Raw genomic sequence first — 21,443 nt, 5'->3', positions numbered from 1 at the left:
CCTCGCAAATAAAATAAATATATCATAAAAGAAAACAGGTCTCCTCTTCCTCATTGTCTTAACCCTGCTGGTGCAGGGCAATGGTAATAATCCAGTAATCCACAGTACAGCTAGCTCCTGGATGTGCATTCTGGAAACAAGAGATGCTCACTGCACACACTCCCAAAGAAGTGAAGAAAGAAGGTTTGCTGATTATAGGTGGCGATCAAAAGGTTACAAATAAAGTCAGCTGAAGAAATGTCCCAATGAATTGTTCTGCAAACTTTTTGCTGCAATAAAAGAAGTAGCTTTGGAGGAGCTTGTGATTCAGTGGGTCTGGGGTGAGGACCAAGAATTTGCACTTCTAACGTGTGACTCGGATGCTCAGGCTGGTAGTTCCAGGACCGCACTTTGAGGGGCACTGCCTATTTCAATGGTCATATCAAGGGTTCACAGAGAAAACACACTGCTTGCACCATTACACACTGCACTCACCAGGGCCACCTACCACTTCTGCATTTGTTCTTCATGAGCATGGGGGAGAAAGAAGAAAACATAAAGTGATGTTGGAAGCACACACTTAAGGGAGCAGAGAGTAGCAAACGACAATGGCGTGGTAAGCGCTTGGAAGTTTTATAAATTCGTGTGTGGGGGAGTGGTTGTGATTTAGTTATTTTTTTGTTTCAAAGGGTGGAGCAGGAGTTCTCAACCCTCACGGTGCTTCAGAGTCACCTGCGAGGTCCCCACAGTGTCAGTACACCCTTGGACAGAATCCAGGAGTCTGGAGAATTTTGAAGCAGCTTTTCTATAGATGGCATGTTTAAGTAATAATAATGTTAGAGGAATAAGACAGAAAGCCAAGTGGAGGCTTAACCCCACCGCGGGGAAGAAATGAAAATGCAATCAAGTATTTTCTTTTTAAGAGCTGTACATAGAAGTTCAGGCACTACAGCAGGGGGCGGGGTTTGTGTAATTTACTCCTAGAAGCAGCAGCAGGGAAGAAAGCAGAACAGAGACTGGCAATGAAGACAGGAGGCAGTGAAGTCTAAATGAGCCAATCAGTTAAGGAATGACATGCTTTTTATTTGTGTACTCAGGGCTAGATACAGCCAGGAAGCAATCTGGATGATGGAATCCCTTGTACTTTTAAATAGGCAGCTAGCAGAGAAGAGCTTTCCTTCCAAAAGCCACTTGCGGAAAGACAAAAAGTAGCAATGGATGGCAGAAGGAGAGGAGGTGAGAAAGCCAGAGTGGGAGTGGAGGGCACGCTAAGGGCGTGTTACTAATGAGGAAGAGTCCCTCAGCCACAAGGGCAGGACTTTCTGCACGTGTAGCCAATGTTGACCCGGGAAATCAACCACCCCGTACTCGGTGTACTCTTTAAGATGAATGAAGAAGACTACACATGTGTTCCTATGTGAATGTATGCATGTGTGTGTAGGAGGGAGAGAGAGAGACCAGAGACAGAGGACAAGTAAAAGCATCGTGTCAGTGACACGTGTGTGAAGTGTGGGTCCTGGTTTTCTGATTAGGCATTCAGGAGTGTCAGGAGCCAATCTCTCCAAACCTGCTGTCTTGTATAAAAGACAGAAGTAAAGATGGAAACCATTGAAAGATCAGCCTTTAGAAGAAAAACATGTAAAAGAAATATTATTCATATATAAACAAAATGTTCTGTCTCTGGAACAACGTAGCACAATCTTGTTTTTCATCTTGCTGTGTGCATACATAAATGGGTACACAAAATTTGTTTTTTTTTTCCAGCTACTTTGTTATGTTATGTAGTTCTCCCAGATTGCAATGTTTCATTTGCTTTCAAATCTTTATTTTAGCTGTTTGTTTTCATGACATACCCTTCTTTTTCCCCTCCCTAACTGTACTCCAGCATTAGAACCCTAAGATTTCCCCTGACTATTCCTGGATTCACTGACTTTTTATATATCTGCATTCAAGAATTACCTTCTGGGATCTGGCACTGTGACTCAGTGGGTAAAGCCACTCTCTGCAGTGCCGGCACCCCATGGGGGGCTGGTTTGAATCCCAGCTGCTCCTCTTCCCATCCAGCTCTCTGCTAATGCAACCTGGATGGTGGTGGAAGATGGCCCATGTGCTTGAGCCTGTGCACCCATGTGGGAGACTCACATGAGGCTTCTGGCTTCGGCCTGGCCCATCTCAGGTTGTTGCAGCTGTTTGGGGGAGTGAACCAGTGGATAGAGGGTCTCTCTCTCTGTCTCTCTCTCTTTCTCTGTCTCTCTTTCTCTCTCTCTCTCTCTGTTTCTCTCCTTTTCTCTGTAATTCTGACTTTCAAATAAATAAACAAAGCTTTAAAAAAGCATAGAATTACCTTCTATGCACTCCCCTATTCTCCTGAGCTTAAGCACAAAAAGTTTGTATTCAGGAGGTTCCCAATGAATTATGTTCAATTAGTTAATAAAGAAAATACAGGTTGAAGCTTCCAGTAATGGAATCTTCCAGCCTTCTCCTCAGTGTCCATCCTATCCCATCCTCTCTCATCCTATAACAGCCACTGCTTGGGTGGGGTTGACTTTACCCCTGGCCTCAGGGATGTAATTTCATTGTCTACACCAGTCAGTGGAATTCTATTCCATCTGCAGCAATTGGTTCAGGAATAGTCCTGCTCCACTCAGAATGAAGCTCGGGTCTTTTGCTCTTTGGTTGGGAGTTTTTTCTCTTTATGGATCAGGTAGTGTGCAGATGTGATGACCAGAACTGTGGCAATCCATTAGACAATGTGGGGGAAGCCAGCTTGAGGCTAAAGCCAACCCCCAGAAGGCAGAGCATCACTCAAATGGGAGTCAGGAATCTGATCAATGCAAGCTGAAGGCACAGCCACCACTGGAGGGAACAGTCATTTGAGCCAATGTATTCCCTTTATGGTTTAAACCAGGAAATGAGATCTATTACTAAAATGCTCCCCCATTATTTGTTGAGTTCCCCCTGTTTTTAAATCTTTGGGACACGATATGTAATCTGTCTTCTTGCAACTTAATTCATTTAGGGAAATAGTGGCACTATTGGGTAGCATTGACTATGCTGGTAAGATCATTATACATACTTGTGACTTATGCTGTTCTCATGAAAATCATGTTCACAAGTGATAAAATAATGTGAAAACGCTTTCTACCACAATTTCTGTTCAAAATGAATAGTGTTCTGCACTTAGGTAGACTGATACAGGCTGCTTGTTGGATCACATAGCAGCCATGGATATTTCAATCCATTCCCATTGTGGGCACTTTGCAGAAGATGAGCTGTTGGTGGCCACCCCTCTGTGCTTCTTGTGATGCACTACAGGTGGGTACCTTTCCGATGAAACTGAAGAGACCCCAACAGACAAATGGACTTGAGCATCTCTGTTGTGTACATTTCCAAGCAGCACTGCAGCTGGATGTAGAGTCGACAGATTTCAGGGTGGATCTCACCATCTTCCGGGCTGCAAGAGACGGAAAGAGAAGCTCTGAGCGCTCTCAAGATTTCACTCATCTCCCATCTGTCTCAGCCCCGAGAGGGGAACGCACTCAGCACAGATCCCTTGGAACCCTGAGACTAAAATAGAGGACTTCCTGCCACCAAGCCAGTGGCCAGGGTGACAGTTCTTACACAAGTGTCTTTCTGACGAACTGTTTTCTTCCTTAAGTGGCAGGCTTCTGCTGAGAGCTTAAAGTCAGCAACGTTTTAAGTAATTACAAATATCAGACATTTTCAATTTAGCTGTTGGTACAAATTTCCAAAATGTATTTAAGCCATAAGAATCTCCTAGGCTGCAGAAAGAGATTAAAAACCCTTGTTTTTGGAGAAACTAACAAGAGTGATCCCATTGCCAGGTATGATAGCTCCTTAATACTGGGGCCCTAGCATAATGTGATTAGAGAGACAATTTACAAATTATTTTTATCAAGGTTTTTTTTTTTTGTCTCAGTCTAAAGAATATTCCTTATTGTTCGGTATGACTAATTTATGAAAGGCCAAATGTTTTTACTGGAAAAAAAAAACAGAACATTTTATGAAAGAGAAAAGTAATAAAATTCTAATTGTGCCTGATAATCAAAAACTAAATGGACATCGAACTTGTGCTCGAAAATTTATTCTAAAGTCCTTGAGTCTTCCTCTTGTCGCTCCCCCTCTTCGTGGAGGAACGACACAGGACCCTGCGCTGTTCTTTGGTCTGCTCGGCCCTCCCCGGGTTTGCTGCTGGTTCTTCCCGGGTTGGCTACCGTCCCTTCCACCTCCGTGGAAGGGCGGTTCCCCCTGCCACATTCCCCACTTCCGCAGGGGAGCGGCACACCGCCGGCCGGCTCTCTCGGGGGCTGCACAGGTGTTCCCTCAGATGTTCCCCTTAGATGTTCCTTCTTAGATGTTCCTGGTGCATGCCGTCTCTCTCCTCCTTTATAGTCCTCCTCTGCCAATCCCAACTCGGCTGCCCACACGCCGAGTACGCTGCTCTCCTCCAATCAGGAGCAAGTCCTACAGTTTATTGGTTGAACTGGAGGCAGCTGGGTAGAAGCTGTTTACTCCTCTCCCAGCGCCATATTGTGGGAGAGCAGATGCATAGAATAAGTCTTAATTCCAGTAACTTAGTCTAGTCCGGGTTGCTTCCCACACCTCTATTCAACATGATAAACATGTTTACATGGGAAAATGACGAAACATGGAATGATCATTTTTGATTAAGAGAGTGATTGTCTATAAAATAATGCTCTTTATTTTATATGCAGCTAAAATAGTGTGTGCCAAATAAAGCAAACTAAATGAAAGAGATAAAGTGTATTGATAGATGAGAAAGGAAAGAAACTCTAAAAAGGAGTGCTATCTCTATTTCTATCTCCAATCAGTAAAAACGCCACAAAATGTGATGAAATAATGCGGCATTTCGATTTGATTCCTTTGCAGAGTGCAAAATATCAGGGGCAGTTATCAGACAAAAATGATGACTTTAGTTTTAAGTTCTGGAATCACAGCAAAAGGAATTTGTATACACACAGTACTTTCCGACGATAATCAGTTTTCATTTTCTACTGATTTAGTAGATGAGCAGGAGTTTACCTAACCATATGGCTTATATAATTCATGAAAATGCAGCATTCTATGCCTCAGTATGAGTGATGCCCGCACAGTCATCCTATGTTTTTCCTGTGTGGGAATCAAGTGTCTCAGAAGAAATTTTGGGTAAAATGTGGCTTTATCTGTAAATGAAAAGATCGCATTCCTTTTTCATTTGTGTCTCCTGGGTCCAGCCCTAGGTCAGCACTGGAAGCCAATGTTCCCTCGGTGAAAATCTCAGGTTTTCTGGCTGCCTTCCTCTCACAGGTGCTTTCTATCTCCAAGTATTTTTTTTCTCCAGCCACCCAGAGTCACCACCCTCACCCCGCACCTGCTATAGTTTCAATGTGTTTTGGCTTCCCAATTCATGGAGGGCTTTAAAGCCAGGGTCACGAGTTGGTGGTGCTGGGAGGGTGGAGACTCGATCTCATTATGGTCTTCAGGAGGTGGGCGGAGCAGGAGGTCCCGAGTTCACGGGGTGGGGGCGCGGCTTGCCCTTGAAAGATAGTTCGCCCTAGTTGGTTGGGTCTAAAAGCACAGTTGAGCCTAGCTTTTCTCTTGGGTTTTTGGCTTGTGTTGTGATCCTTCCTCTGCAAACTCCACCATCAGCTCTCTGGGGCTCATCTCTGAAGTTCCCAAAATGGTGAGCAAAAACAAAACTCCTTCCCCTGTAAGTAGCTTGGTTTACGTATTATTGTTAGAGTGACAGAAGGCTGCTTAATACACCACCTACCCCTCACCTCCCAACACACACCCTCCCTTTGATTATTTCATGTCATTTCCAGCCTTTTGAGATGACCCTGATTGTGGTCCGTTCCCTTTTGGTCCAGCTATGTTCTGAACAGACAACAGGAATTAGCAGTACATGTACTAAAAGGTGATCCTGGTGTATTATTTGCCAAATATTGCTTTTTATAGGAAAGTCTGAAGGTAATGTTTTATTACAAAGACAGGCTAGAGGGAAAATATCTTAAGGCAGGCAGGTCTTTCCAGTGCTTCTCACCATCCCAATTGCAGCTGCCTATATTCATTTCTGTATAACATTGGCTTTGGTTGGGTCACGTAGAAATTAAAACAGCAAAACCCTGTATAATCTGTTGCATGTATTGTACACTTTCTGAGTGGGATAATTAGCTAGTACAATATCATTCCAAGCTGTGAAGTATTCTTATTTTCAGAGTACGAAATATGTGCCTGGTGGCTTAGTTTCAAAAATGTGCAAGCTCCATATATAGTTGACATTTTATGTAATTTAAACAAATGACTACCATATTACCATATCTTAAGGGCCAGTATATTTTGTTTTACAGTTTGTAAAACTTTGTTTTACTGTTGCATATAATGCAATATATTAAATGTTTGTGAAAAAATGACAAGTTAGAACAGAGATTAAAATACCCAATATAAAGTGTTTGGTGGGGGCCATCCCCCTAATGCCTTCGTAACCCACGTAGATTCTGGAAACTGTGGAACTTGACTGCATCCTCATACATGTTATGGGAAGAAATTGAATAGGTGTCTCCAGAAATACCATCTGCTTAATAAAAATCAATGCTACAGGTGCATTTTCTGGTTAAAAAATTCACACTCACAGTCATATGTTATCTTTTAATACCTTGGGAGACTGACATCTAGAGAAAGAAAGGAACTAGTAAAGAGCAGTGGAAAAGCTGAAGTGTCTTTCATGGTGGTGTTTCACGCAGGTTCCATCAACCTCAGGGCTCATACAACTTATTTCTCCCGCTCGAGAGGTCTAGATGTGTTACTGGTACCGTTTATTGCAAGTTCATTAAAAGACAAGTAGCCAAGTGGGTTATATGTCTGATGTAAGCAATGGCCTGGAATACCTTTTTGAGAAACACAAAGTGCATTTAGATTATTCTCTTAACAAATGAGCAAGAGTCAGAGTATGGAGAATGGGGGAAAGGCCAAGAAAACAGCAATTTAAAGGCTTGAAATATCCTCAGGATAAACTTGTGAACCTAAGGAAATATTTGCATTAGAATAAAACGAGACCTATGGACTTCCTCCAGGAACTGAGAGCAACTTAACCTGGGGTAACTTTACTGCATATTTCTTATGCTTGGCCTAAAATAATTCACTCTTATTAATCAAAGTTTAGATCTCTGAGAGTCACCCTTGAGGTGATGTTCATTTAATTTAGTCAAAGGAATTTTATGAGTTAGTGGTTGGCAGTGATTATTTTTTTTCCCAATGAACCTAAGAGCTAAACTAATTATTTTGATTAATTTAAAAGTTTCAGTCTTCAAAAAAATCTTAAAAATTCAACAAAATTTCAGTGATTTAGAGTTCAAGGTGAATCCAAAAACATCAAAAATAACTACAAATGTGCTTTCAATCAACTGCTTTAGGACAAGAATCATGATTTAATGACTTAATCCTAGTTTAAGAAAACCAAATGGCTATTCTAATAGGACATGAATGCAAACACAGCCTAAGTCACCTATTGATAATGGAAACTATGTATTGAGAATATTTTTATTTTGTATTTCAAAACTGTGAGCACTTGACAGCCTGAATAAAAAAGACAGATGATGTCAAATATTGGTAATGTGGAGCAATAGAAATTCTCATACATTGTTGATGGGAGTTAAAATAGCACAACTCCCTATATATACGTGTGTATAAACCATATACCTATCCTATGACAGAGCAATTCCATTTCTAGGTATGTGCCTAAGAGAAATGAAAACATTTTCATTAAGAGCTGGAAACAGTCCAGGTGTTTGTCAAGAGGAAAATAAATTATCATTCTTACAATGGAATAGTACTCAATAACTATAAGGAGAAAACTCCTTATACTCAAAACAACTTGGATAAATCACAAAAGTGTTATCTTAAATGAGAAAATCCTTACACAAAAGAGTAAACACTGTATGACTCAATTAACATGAAATTCTAAATGCTTCGTGTAGTAACAGGAAATTCTAGAACAGATGAAATTATTTGATGGTGAAAAGTATTAAAACAACAGTGGGAAACTGAGAAGCAGTATGAAGGAACATTCTGAAGTTAGAGGGACAGTAATAGCTAGAAAGAGGTTAAAGTTGCTGGCGCCACAGCTCACTAGGCTAATCCTCCGCCTGCGGCACCGGCACCCTGGGTTCTGGTCCTGGTTGCTCCTCTTCCAGTCTAGCTCTCTGCTGTGGCCCGCAAAGGCAGTGGAGCATGGCCCAAGTCCTTAGGCCTTGCACCTGCATGGGAGACCAGGAAGAAGCACCTGGCTCCTGGCTTCGGATCAGCGCAGCACGATGGCTGTGGCGGCCATTTGGGGGGTGAACCAACAGAAGGAAGACCTTTCTCTCTGTATCTCACTGTCTAGCTCTGTCAAAAAAATTAAAAAAAAAAAGAAAGAGGTTAAAGTTATATGGGTGTATAATTTGGCAAATTTTATTGAATAGAACACTTAAGATTTGTGCATGTGCTTATATGCAAATTTTACTTAAAGATCATCAACATATACTGTAGTTATTGATATGCATGTTAAATTTTTTAGGGGTAAAATTTACTGATGTCTGCGACTTCAAAAAATAACATGAATTGTTGAACACAGAGATATAGACAGGTAGAGATATAATAAAACAAGCATAATAAAATGTTAATTATAGAACCTAGATAGTAGGAATTTACTTGATGGCTGAGGATTTACATTTCCCCGGATAATGATGTAACATAAATTGCACGAAACAACTGGACAGCTTTATGGCTGGTAAGGTCAGGATCAGGAGTTAGCACACTGGGGACTGGGGTTACGAAATGTCTTGGCTCCACATCTGTCTGCTTTTTGGCTGAGCTGCCAGACTGTGGTGGTCTGTGCAGCTGCTAATGGCGTTTTAAAAGTCAGCAAAATGTTTGTTGTTTGATAGCCTGTCCCTAATGTAATGATTTATGCAGCAAGACATAATGGAAAGATAATGAGTTCTGGAGTCAGAAAAGTTAGATTTACACGCAGGCTTCGTCACTTAGAATTGTAATCTTAGGGAAGCACCTAAACAGGGAGACTGAGTTTCTCAGCTGCGACACAGCGATAACAACCTTATGAGGTATCAGATCAAATGAGCTCATCTGTGGGAAAATAGCAACAAATTAAAACAAATGAAGGATTGCAAGAAATTGGCTGTAGTCCATTTTAGTAATTTTAGTATATCAAAATTGTCTTGGCCGTATGTTTCCATATACTCTTTTTTTTTTTTTTTTGGTGACAGGCAGAGTTAGACAGTGAGAGACAGAGAGAAAGGTCTTCCTTTTTCCGTTGGTTCACCCCCCAAGTGGCTGCTACGTCCAGTGCGCTGTGCTGATCCAAAGCCAGGAGCCAGGAGCCAGGAGCCAGGTGCTTCTCCTGGTCTCCCATGAGGGTGCAGGGCCCAAGCACTTGGGCCATCCTCCACTGCACTCCCTGGCCACAGCAGAGAGCTGGCCTGGAAGAGGAGCAACCGGGACAGAATCCGGCGTCCCAACTAGGACTAGAACCCGGTGTGCCGGCGCCGCAGGCGGAGGATTAACCTAGTGAGCCGCGGCGCCGGCCTCCATATACTCTTTAGTTACCAAAATTATCTGCGATTCTACAGTAATCTTTATTTCTTACAGTTTGGAATTTGCTCAAACATGCCGTTAGGCTGAGAAAAGAAGGCACGACCCCATTGACAACCACTCAGCATTTCACGGGTTTTAGTGATGATGGATAAACACTCGGCCTTTGTCAGCTAGCAGAGAGGGAAAGCAGAGCTCCTGTCACAGAAAGTATCCAAGGTCTCTGTTTGAAACCAATTCTGCTGTTGGCTATTAAGCCAAAGGAGATGAGGGAAAGGGGTGGCACCGTTTGTTTGATTTCTCAGAGCAAATAGCTAGGGAAGAAAGCAGCGGGGGGACTTACCCAAGGACAGTGAGCGCCAGGGGTGCTTTTCCAATATCCACACTCTCAGGGGGATCCCACTTCCAGGGATGTACCCTAATTCTGTGCCAGCGCCAGAGCCCAGCGTTCCGGGGTTCCAGCGAAGGGGATTTCTCAGGGTAGGGTGGGGCACAGCGGGCACACATGTTTTTGTGTGTGGACTCAGGCACTGCTGTAGGTTTCAAACTCTCCAAGGTAATCAGAGTCTGTGCAAGTTCATAAACACAGAACAGATGCCAGGTACCTCCTAAGCACCGACACTGTTTGATACCAAAATAAGTATTGGCATTAACAGAAAAGCCTAGTTAACCTGGAGAACAGAAACCAGATCTTTTTTTTTTTTTTCCTCTAAGGTTTCCATCCATGTAACAGTCGAGTCCCCTTATGGTCTCCATTTTTTTTCATAATCTTCCGGCTGCAGGCGGAACCCCCCTGTATTTTCTTCATAGAGAGTCTCAGCAAATCTGGTTCCCCCGAGAACCTTTGAAGGAGTGATTGCAGTAATTCCCCTCGCTTCACAGCATGTCGGTTTATGGGAACATATGGCTGGCTCGGCGACTTCCTGTCACTGAACAGCAGTCAGTATCAAACTCTGCCCTGGAGCTATGTGGGTTCAGTAGGAAATGAAACTTGACTTTTAAAGGCAAAATGAAACCTGAAGTGCAACTGAATTATCTTTTGGTGGCTACTTTGAGTACCTTTATGTACAGCGGGGGAGCTCCCAGGGGAGGGACCTTTGACCATCTTGGCCATATTAGGGTCTCCATCTCTCTGTTGCTTTCAGTTTACCCTTGGCCAATCCCTGCTGACCCAGCTGGGAGATTTGAGAAGTAGTGAGTGGCATTGCCAAGCACCTGATTCATTGTTTTTATTCCATGTCCAAAGTAGAAACTAGATTTAAACACTTTTAAAAAATCAATCGTTATGTTTTCTTGCATTATGATTCTATAACAAAATAAGACTAAAAATATTACTATTGAATTGCAAGTCATCTTTTATTTATCTTAAATATTAATGCGATATTGTCGCGCGTTGGGAATGGGTGGTGAAATCCATGGCGATTTGAAGGTTCCTCTGGGCATTTCTTAGTGCCTTGGAGGTCAAAGGAATTAATGGGATGCACATTGTGACTTGTTCTCCATTCCTAAAATTCACGTTTATTAGCCAGGAGAAGACTAACATTTGCAAGGCAACATTTCTTCAGTCTGCAAAAGAAAATCTCTGGTGTTCCGTCTTGGACTCTTCTCCCACCCTCCTATCCCTGTTTGCCTGGAGAATTCCTTGGCCTCTTCATTTTCCCCTCTGAGTCTCCTAATGTTTTCCTGCTTCCGGTCATTGACTGGGAATTAGGTCATAATTTCTCCATGCCAGATCTCACTGGACCCTGGTCTTCCCAGGTCTTGTGATTCTGGCAGCCTGGTAGAGAAAGGCCTGTGACTGGTAGACTCTTGAATCTGGGATTCCCAAGTCTCTGCTGGCATGAAAATCAGCACGATGGATTGTATGGCTAGAACACAGCCCTTCTTTCTGAATATAGCTAAGCTCAGTTTATTGTAAAAGATAAATGTATATATTTCAAATGATATATGTAAATAACCACACACATATAGAGTGATTATGAAAATGTCACATATAGAAATACGTATACATATATATGTATGCAAATAGATACATATACACACGTGCATATATTTGTATATAAATCTTGTATAGTTAGGATCATTAATTTTTAAATACATAAAGAAACATATGGATGCTTCCACATTTTTTTTAAAGATTTATTTTATTTATTTGAAAGGCAGAGTTACAGAGAGAGGGAAAGACAGAGAGTGAGAGAGGTCTTCTATCTGCTGGTTCACTCCCTCAATAGCTACAATGGCTGGGGCTGGGCAAGGCCAATCCAGGAACTTCTTCTGGGTCTCCCATGTGGTTGCAGAGGCCCAAGCACTTGGGCCATCTTCTATTGCTTCCCCAGGCATGTAGGCAGGGAGCTGGATTGGAAATAGAGCAGCCAGGACAAAAACTGGTTCCCATATGAGATGCAGGCAGTGTTGCAGGCAGTGGCTTAACCCATTATGCCACAACGCTGGCCCCTCTACATTTTTTTAAAAAAATTATTTATTTGAAAGGCAGAGTTACAGTGAGGCAGAGGCAGAGAGAGAGAGAAAAAGAGAAGTCTTCTATCCGCTGGTTCACTCCCTAAATGGCCGCAATGCCTGGAGCTGGGCCAATCCAAAGCCAGAGGCCAGGAGCTTCTTCCGGGTCTCCCATGTGGGTGCCGGGGCCCAAGGACTTGGGCCATCTTCTACTGCTTTCCCAGGCCACAGCAGAGAGCTGGATTGGAAGTGGAGCAGCTGGGACACGAACCAGTGCCCATATGGGATGCCGGCACTGCAGGTGGTGGCTTTATCTGCTATGCCACAGTGCTGGCCCCTTATTTATTTATTTGAAAGGCAGTTATGTATAGATAGAGATCTTCTGTGTGGGGAGCAGCCCGGACTGGACTGAGTTACTGGAATTAAGACTTATTCTATGCATCTGCTCTCCCACAATATGGCGCTGGGAGAGAAGTAAACAGCTTCTACACAGCTGCCTCCAGTTCAGCTAATAAACTGTAGGACTTGCTCCTGACACAGCTGCCTCCAGTTCAACCAATAAACTGTAGGACCTGCTCCTGATTGGAGGAGAGCAGCGTACTCGGCGTGTGGGCAGCCGAGTTGGGATTGGCAGAGGAGGACTATAAAGGAGGAGAGAGACGGCATGTACCAGGAACATCTAAGGGGAACATCTAGCTGAAGGAACACCTGTGCAGCCCCCCAGAGAGCCGGCCGGTGGTGTGCCGCTCCCCTGCGGAAGTGGGGAAAGCGGCCAGGGGGAACCGCCCTTCCACGGAGGTGGAAGGGATAGTAGCCAACCCGGGAAGAACCAGCAGCAAACCCGGGGAGGGCCGAGCAGACAGAAAGAACAGCGCAGGGTTTAGTGTCGTTCCTCCATGAAGAGGGGGAGCGACATTCTGTCCGGGGTTCACTTTCCAAATGTCTTCAGCAGCTGGGGCTGGGCCAGGCTGAAGCCAATAACCAGGAGCCCAAGTAATTGGGGCATCTTCTATGCCTTTCCTGATACATTAGCAGGGAGCTGGATCAGAACAGCCACGAGTTGATTCAACACTGCTCTGTGGGATGCCAGTGTCATAGACAGCAGGCTTAGCCCACTGCACCACAGCGTTGTCCCCTCCGCATTTTATTTTTCAAAATAATTTTTAATTTCATGTCAAGATTTTTAACCTCTGATGCTTATTGTCCCTCCATTTCCCATACCAATGGTTTTCAAAGGTCAATTATTATTCAACTTTCGTGTGTTATACTGGAAAAAATTCATTAATTTTTGTTGAATCCAAAGCAGGCAGTTAATCCCTGCTTTTATGCACTGGAATTTTAGGGTCTAATACATTAAGTCATTGGTTTACCTAAATAGAATATTTAGCCCTTATTCTTAATTATGTAATAAGACTAATACATACTTGTTTCAACTAAGCTATAAATTTTAAAGCAAGAGTTTATCCTAGTGGTTAAGATACCATGTCCCATATCAGAGTGCCTGGATTTGATAGTTGACTCCAGCTCCTGACTCCAGCTTCCTGCTAATGCAGATCCTGGGAAGCAACAGTGAAGTCTCAACTAACCGAGTTCCCTCTACTCGTGTGGGAGACCTGGATTAAGCTCCTGGCATTGGCTTTGGCCAGGTCCAGTCCCAGCCATGTTGGCCGTTTGAGGAGTGAACTTGTAGATGGGATTCTGTCTCTCAGATAAATGCATTTTAAAATAAAAACAACAACAAATACTATAGACTTCATCAAACCTGCCAAAAATGACGAGAAGCTTTAAAATAACCTCAGATAACGAGCTGACTAAACTTATTACATTCAATTAATGCAAGAGAGAGTTTTTTAAAAAAATGTTTTCATTATATCACTTACCTATAATAGTACAAAATGTTGATCAACATTTTATAATTAGTTGTGCCATATAAGCTGTATAGTTATAGAATAATTGTTGAATTCATCGTGGTTATCAGTGCAAATGGCCTCCTCTTACATATGAGAGACTATCTCCAGTGATGGTTTGAGGGGTGAGAGAACAGAAAGGTTCTTTGGGGAAGATTTAGGAAGAGGGCAGAAAAGTGACATTGTTTATCAAATTACAAACAGCAACAGCAAACAGATAGAGCTTCTATGTGCATGCTAATTCTCTGGCTCCTGCTTTTGCTTGTATGATGATGTTAGAGAAGAGCTAGAACTTTCTTTTTTATTTTAGCATTTTGAAGTCTCTGTCTTCAGCTTCAGACTCCTACCCAACATTAGGGGTTCTTTAAATATGACATGAAGCAGGATTCTGTGGTGTTATTATGTCTTTCTTTTGGCATGCAATGATAATTTCCATCTTTTTTTTGCATAACTGTCAAGAGATGACATTTCATAGAAATATGCCTTTCTAGGCAGATGTAAGAGCTATTTTCTACAAAAATAAAGCAAATGCTTTATGCAAACAAGAGGCCAGTATCTGTGTACGTGGAAAATATCCTCTTCTACTGTGAGTTTCTTCACTGGACCATAAATTCCTTGAAGCAAGAAAGTGTGTCTTATAAATCTCTCTAATTCCTGACACATAGCCGATTGTCTGGGACATGGTGGGTCCTCAATGACACTGTGGCGAGAGGGGTCATAATGCTGGTTTTGTTTTCTTCTGGTCCACTTCACCTCTTAAGAGTTACTTTCCTGGTAGCCCCACACCCCATGCTCTTTTTAAAAATGACTTTATAAATATGTATTAATAGACATGTTATGAAGGTAAGTGAAAGAAGAAAAGATTATACTAATGTCAGAAAGTAACCATGGTAACATTTTGGTATATTTTCTTCTGGACAAAAAATGTAATTATAGGGGCTGGCACCGTGGTGTAGGTTAATCCTCTGCCTGCGGCGACAGCATCTCATATGGGCACAGGTTCTAGTCCCTCTTCCAATCCAGCTCTCTGCTATGACCTGAGAAAGCAGTAGAAGATGGTTCAAGTGCTTGGGCTTCTGCACCCATGTGGGAGACCCAGAAGAAGCTCCTGGCTTCAGATCGGCGCAGTTCTGGCTGTTGTGGCCATCTGGGAGTGAACCAATGGAAGGAAGACCTTTCTCTCTGTCTCTCCCTCTCACTGTCTGTAACTCTGCCTCTCAAATAAATAAATAAAAATCTTTAAAAAATTTGAGAGTACTTCAAAAAGTTCATGGAAATGCATATTATGAAAAAACTAAGGGCCAGCACTGTGGCACAATGGGTTAAGCCCTGGCCTGCAGTGCCAGCATCCCATATGGGTGGTGGTTCGAATCCCAGCTGCTCCACTCCTGATCCAACTCTCTGTTATGGCCTGGGAAAGCATCAAAAGATGGCCTCTGCACCTATATGGGAGACCTGGATGAAGTGCCTGGCTCCTGGCATTGGCCTTGCACAGCCTTGGCCATTGCAGCCATTTAGGGGTGAACCAGCACATGGAGGATTTTGTGTGTGTGTGTGTGTGTGACAGGCAGAGTTAGACAGTGAGAGAGACAGAGAGAAAAGTCTTCCTTTTTTTTGTTGGTTCACCCCCAAAATGGCTGCTACGGCTGGAACTACGCCGATCCAAAGCCAGGAGCCAGGTGCTTCCTCCTGATCTCCCGTGTGGGTGCAGGACCCAAGCACTTGGGCCATCCTCCACTGCCTTCCCGGACCACAGCAGAGAGCTGGACTGGAAGAGGAGTAACCGGGACAGAATCCAGCGCCCCAACCGGGACTAGAACCCGGAGTGCTGGAGCCGCACATGGAAGATCTCTATTTCTCCTTCTCTCTCTGTAAAGCTGGCTTTCAAATAAATTAATAAAATCTTAAAAAAAAACCACTATGCATGGATTTCGAATTTTTTTTTGCACCAAAAGAAACTTATCTTTTAAATCTACTTTTCTACAAACATTTTGAAGTATTTTTAAACACATACACTTGAAAAAAATATATTCATGGAAAGAGTGAATCTTTGGAATCTACTTTTTCATGTCATAGTGTACCACCTATTAGCTTAACCTTTCTGCTAATTAACCTCTCTGTGTTGTGTTTTTTTTTTTTATCTATAAAATGAGGATAACAGTGCTTATCTGATAGTGTTTTTGTGACAAATAAATTATCTATGTAAGTAAGGCTCAGTACCAAAAAAGCTCCCAAGGATGATTATATAAGGAAAAGGATCAATGCATTCAGCTAGTCCAAGTTTCCTCTCTACTTGTAATCGTTTGATGCAGATTGCACACTGTTGGCACGTGGGCCAAAGATGCCCACAGACTTATTTTTTTTTGGCCTGTAGTGTTCAACCTTTTGCTTTTTGAATTCATACAACCATTTGGATTTTGTCTCACAGCTATGTGATCCTACAGCTCTAGGCCTATTTACTGGAAGGCAGGGGTCACTTGGTTCTGAGGAGCAGTTGCCTGTGTAAAGAAGCAGGGGCTCTAAGTTTTCTGTAGGAACCCCCCCCCCCAGCCTACTTTGCATATTCATGTTCTCAGTGTGGCTCCTGCAGCACTTAGACAGGTACTGATTTGGAGCCTGAGGGAAATTTAAAACAACTGTAGACAAATGGATTGAAAACATTTTGGTGCAAAAGAAAATTTGAAGTCATGCAATTTTTTCATAATACATATTTTCCATTAACTTTCTGAAGATCCCTCATATTAAACTCTAAGGGAGCTCACCAAGCAAGAACACAGTAGGAGGTAAGTTTACAGCAACTTATTCTATCAGTTTTGGTAAAGAAGAATTTCCTAGATTGAAAGACTTTCTTTGAAATGAAACAGAAAATTAGAGATTTTGAAAAAAATCAAGAGTGTATATAAAGTTCACAATCTGTACTCTTCTAATGAATTGTGAATCAAAAATGAAAAATAATTATTTAGAAGTCTCAAAAGCTCTTGAGCTGAAATCAACAGCCCAAATATGAAATAAGCCACATATTTGAAAAAATAACAAACCTCCTAATGTTGTTCTAAGAAGCAAAAATTCAGTGTTTACCACTTTAACCAAGAAGTACGTTAAAGAAAACAAGCAAAGGTCCTTGAAACTGTATACTTGCCTTCAATAGGACTAAAAATACTTCCAAGTGGTGCTTCTGCATCGACTGCGTGTTTGTAGGAGGACTGAAGCAGAACATGACAAGTGACAAGGGTGGTATGTGGGAGCGTTTTAAGAGTGGGGGTAGTGTTGTGTCCCCAGGCACAACCATTTCATCAAAATATCCATACTACCAAAAGCAATTTACAGATTCAATGTGATCCCAATCAAAATACCAACCACATTCTTCTCAGATATAGAAAAAAATGATGGTAAATTCATATGGAAACACAGGAGACCTAAATTAGCTAAAATAATCAAACAACAAAAAGCCAGAGGCATCACAATACCAGATTTTAAGACATACTACAGGGCAATTATAATTAAAACAGCCTGGTCCTGGCACAAAAATAGACATGTAGACCAGTGGAACAGAACAGAAACCTCAGAAATCAATTTATGCACCTACAACCAACTTATCTTTGACAAAGGAGCTAAAATCAATCCTCAGAGCAAGGACAGTCTGTTTTACAAAGGTGCTGGGGAAACTGGATCTCCACATGCAGAAATATGAAACGAGACCCATACCTTACTCCTTACACAAATGTCCACTCAAAATGGATCACAGACCTATCTACAACATAAAATTACTAGAGAACATTGGGGAAACTCTAGAAGACATTGACATAGGCAAAAAACTTCATGGGAAAGACCCCAGAAGCACAGGCAATCAAAGCCAAAATTGACAAAAGGGATTATATCAAGCTGAGAAGTGAAAAGGCATCTGACAGAATGGGAGAAAATATTTGTAAACTACGCAACTTATAAAGGGTTAACGTCCACAATCTATAAAGACCTCAACGAATTCAACAACAGCAAAACAATCATATTAAGTAATGGGCAAAGGATTTAAACAGGCATTTTTCAAGAGAAGAAATCCAAATGGCCAACAGACACTTGAGAAAATGCTCAGGATCACTAGCCATCAGGGAAATGCAGATCAAAACCACAATGAGGTTTCACCTCACTCCAGTTAGAATGGCTTACATACAGAAATCAAAAAATATTAAATGCTGGTGAGGATACAGGGAGAAAAGTTACCCTAATTCACTGTTAGTGGGAATGCATACTAATCCAGCCATTGTGGAAGACAGTGTGGAGATTCCTCAGAAATCTGAAAATAGATCTACCATATGACCTCACCATGCCACTCCTGAGAATTTACCCAAAGGAAATGAAATCAGCATATGAAAGGAGTTATCTGTACCCTTGTGTTTATTGCAGCTCAATTCACAATAGCTAAAATATGAATCAACCCAAAAGTCTACCAACAGATGACTAGATAAAGAAAATGTGGCATAGATACACTATGGAATATTACTCAGCTGTAAAAAGAATGAAATCCTGTCTTTTGCAACAAAATGGATGTAAGTGGAAGCAATTATACTTAATGCTCAAGTCTCCAAAAGACAAACATCATATTTTTCCCCTGATCTGTGTTAACTAATCGAATACAAAAAAACTAATGTATATGAGCAAAACTGACATTTTGAGATTTGATTATTGTTTACAGCTCTTGTCTCTACTGTTGAGGAACAGTGTTTTTTTTTTCCTCCTTACTATTTGTTGAATTCTTTACTTAGTGTATAACTACGTTTATGATTATAAAATAAACTGAAAGTATGTCATTGTAAAAATTAGAATAGGAAAGGAAAGAGGAGGGAAGAAAGCATGGGAAACCCTAGTCACAAACGAAAGAAGTACAGAAATGTTTAGACCAGAAAGATGCTGCAGGGTACTATAATAGAAGTGAATGTCATCTTGAGAGATCTCAGAGAAGCTCTGCAGACTTGTTCTTGAAATTCCAAAAATCCCTTTCAGGTTCAAAATAAACACATTTGGAAGAAAGTAAAGGTATTGCATATGAGTTTACTAGGACTGCCATAACTGACTGCAAACTGGGTGGTTTAAGCAACAGAAATGTATTTTCTCAGTTCTGGAGGCTGGAAGTTCAAGTTAAGGCATCAGCTGGGTTCGTTCTTACTTCAGCTGGGAAGAGAAAACTGTTTTCTGTCTCTTCTGATGGCTTCCTGGCAATTGTTGTAGTTCCTTTGTTTCTACAGGCATCACCCCAATCTCTATTTTCATCTACACACGTATGTGTGTGTGTATTTCCCTTTTTACATTTTTTAGCTAAGACACCAATTGCATTGAATTAGGGGCCTACCCTACTCCAGTAAGAATTCATCAAAAATTAACTAATTACATGTACAGTTATCTTATTTGGACCTTATCCCAGGTAAAGGTTAGGACTTCATGACATACAAATTTGAGTTGGGAGAGAGGATGACATAGTTCAACCCATAACATATTGTTACACGAAAAAGCAGTTGATTGGGGTAGGCACTGGGGAGCAATGGGTTAGCCTGTCACTTGTAATGCTGGCATCTCCTATCAGAGCATGGGTTTTTGCCTGGACTCACCACTTCCAAACAGTTCTCTGCTAATGTGCCTGAGAAAGCATCAGAAGATAGTCCAAGTACTGTACTTAGAACCCTACTAGCTACATAGGAGACCTGGATGGAATTCTAGCCTCTTGGCTTCTGCCTGGCCCTGCTCCAGCTGTTGCAGCCAGTTGGGGAGTAAATCATTTGATGAAGATCTCTGTCTCTCCCTCTGTCTCTGCCATTCAAATAAAAGTAAATCTTTAAAGAAATTTAAAGGAAAGAAAAGGCAGTTGATGAATTAAGAAAACCTATCAGATTGTTCATATTAAATGTATAAATGGGTTCAAAGATGGATTCATAGATGAGAGACCCAGATCTGTAAAACACAGTTAAGGGTCATTGAGTTTTTTGGGAGCTTATCCCTTTTTTCTTTTCCCCCCTTTGAAGTAATCAAAGAATTCTTTGTCTTAGATTTGAAATCTCACATGTGTGTCAGTGCCAGACCTCCCAGTCAAGTTTTCACTAGAGTCCAGGCAAAGGACCACACAGAGAGGGAGAGGAAGAAGTAGCAGTCGGGGAGAAATTCAGGAGGGGCAACGTCCTTAGAGAATTTTCTGTTGGATATGAATGATGCACTCAGAGCACTAAGGAACACCAGAAAGGAAAGCAGATTCCACGCTCAAAGTCATCAACCCCAACAAGCAGCTCTTCAGGAGAGCAGTGGTGAGTGAGCCTAGGGGCATCCTTGGCCTCTTCCTCCTTAGACCACAGTCTGTCCAAGAGTAGGGGCTTGGGGTTGTGGTCTCTGTTTCTCCAGCGCCTCACGTATTGCCGGGCTCACCGAAGGTTCTCCATCCATGGTTGTTAAAAGGAATTGAACTAAACAATCAAGGCTGACCTTCAAGTGCTGCTCACCTATCAGCCTCTCCAGTCTCACAGTCAGAAGCAGCACTGGACTGTCTGGATTCGAGTCAGGCAGTGTTCACAAAAGGGCAAAGCTAGTCACTTGAGTGTCCAAGTCAGTGGAGAAAAAGCAGTAGTGATCTGACTGCGGGTGGAGGAGAGTCCTCCACCCTATAGCAGTATTTTGTGCTTTCTCAACAGGAGGAAAGTATCTTAACATACAGACCACCTTCCAGCCTACACGTGAAGTACTAGTGGCCCAGGGTCAGACCGTCCTGGGTTGGTACCTGAATTTTGTTGCTGATAGCTGTATACATTCAGGAAAGCTTGTTAACCTCTCAGCGCCTCAAATACTGAATTGGGACAGTAATATCTACTTTTAGCATTACTGAAAGCAGTTAAGCAGAGGGCTAGAACAAACTGATGAATGGGGAACCTGTTGCAGGGAGGCCTTTCTGCCCATTCTGCTCAGATACCTTACACTTTTGTTGCAGACTTCCTATTTGAGGAATAATTCAAAAAATATTTACTGAATTCTTGCAATTAACACAACAATTGGAAAAAAGAAAAGCATTACCTGTTCTCAGTTCTTTCTTGAGAATTCATTGGAACTCCTATTATTATCTTGTGTTTTTTTAATTGGATAATATATTGTAAAGTCTCCTCTAAATTAAATTAATTTTCTGAACAGTGATGGAACACTTGCAGTCTCTTATACTGCCAACAAGTTTTCCACTAAGTGGCTCCACTGTGGAGACCTACATATACTGATGAAGCATGCATGGTGTTCTGTGAATCGGAATGAAAGCACTGTGCCTCTGCCGAGGGTTAGCTCAAGACCAGGAATAGCTCTTCAGGCAGACAGACAGATGGACGGGAGAAGAGAGCGATTAGCAAATGTCTAGGTCAGTCACTCCAAGAGGCATTATTTTTGATTTTTAAAGTATCATAAATTATGTGAGATCATTAGTTCTCAGCTAGGAAAAAAAAATGGTAGTGAGTTTTACTAACAAAAGAGTCC

At 41.9% G+C, this 21,443-nt stretch overlaps 1 protein-coding gene across 3 annotated transcripts in view; it reads right to left on the bottom strand.

The window, feature by feature from the left end:
* The window catches only part of RGS7BP (regulator of G protein signaling 7 binding protein), a 125,826-nt gene that overhangs the window by 38,627 nt on the left and 65,756 nt on the right, over positions 1-21,443 (bottom strand). For all 3 annotated transcript variants that reach the window (XM_002714060.5, XM_070056919.1, XM_017344746.3), the window contains exon 3: positions 3,303-3,433. In XM_002714060.5, the coding sequence (XP_002714106.2) occupies positions 3,303-3,433 (131 nt within the window). The remainder of the gene's footprint in view (positions 1-3,302; positions 3,434-21,443) is intronic.

This window comes from Oryctolagus cuniculus, chromosome 14 (assembly GCF_964237555.1).
Source record: "Oryctolagus cuniculus chromosome 14, mOryCun1.1, whole genome shotgun sequence".
NCBI lineage: Eukaryota > Metazoa > Chordata > Mammalia > Lagomorpha > Leporidae > Oryctolagus > Oryctolagus cuniculus.
Note: the sequence above shows the minus strand (reverse complement) of the source record. Positions and strands in the feature narration are given on the sequence as shown.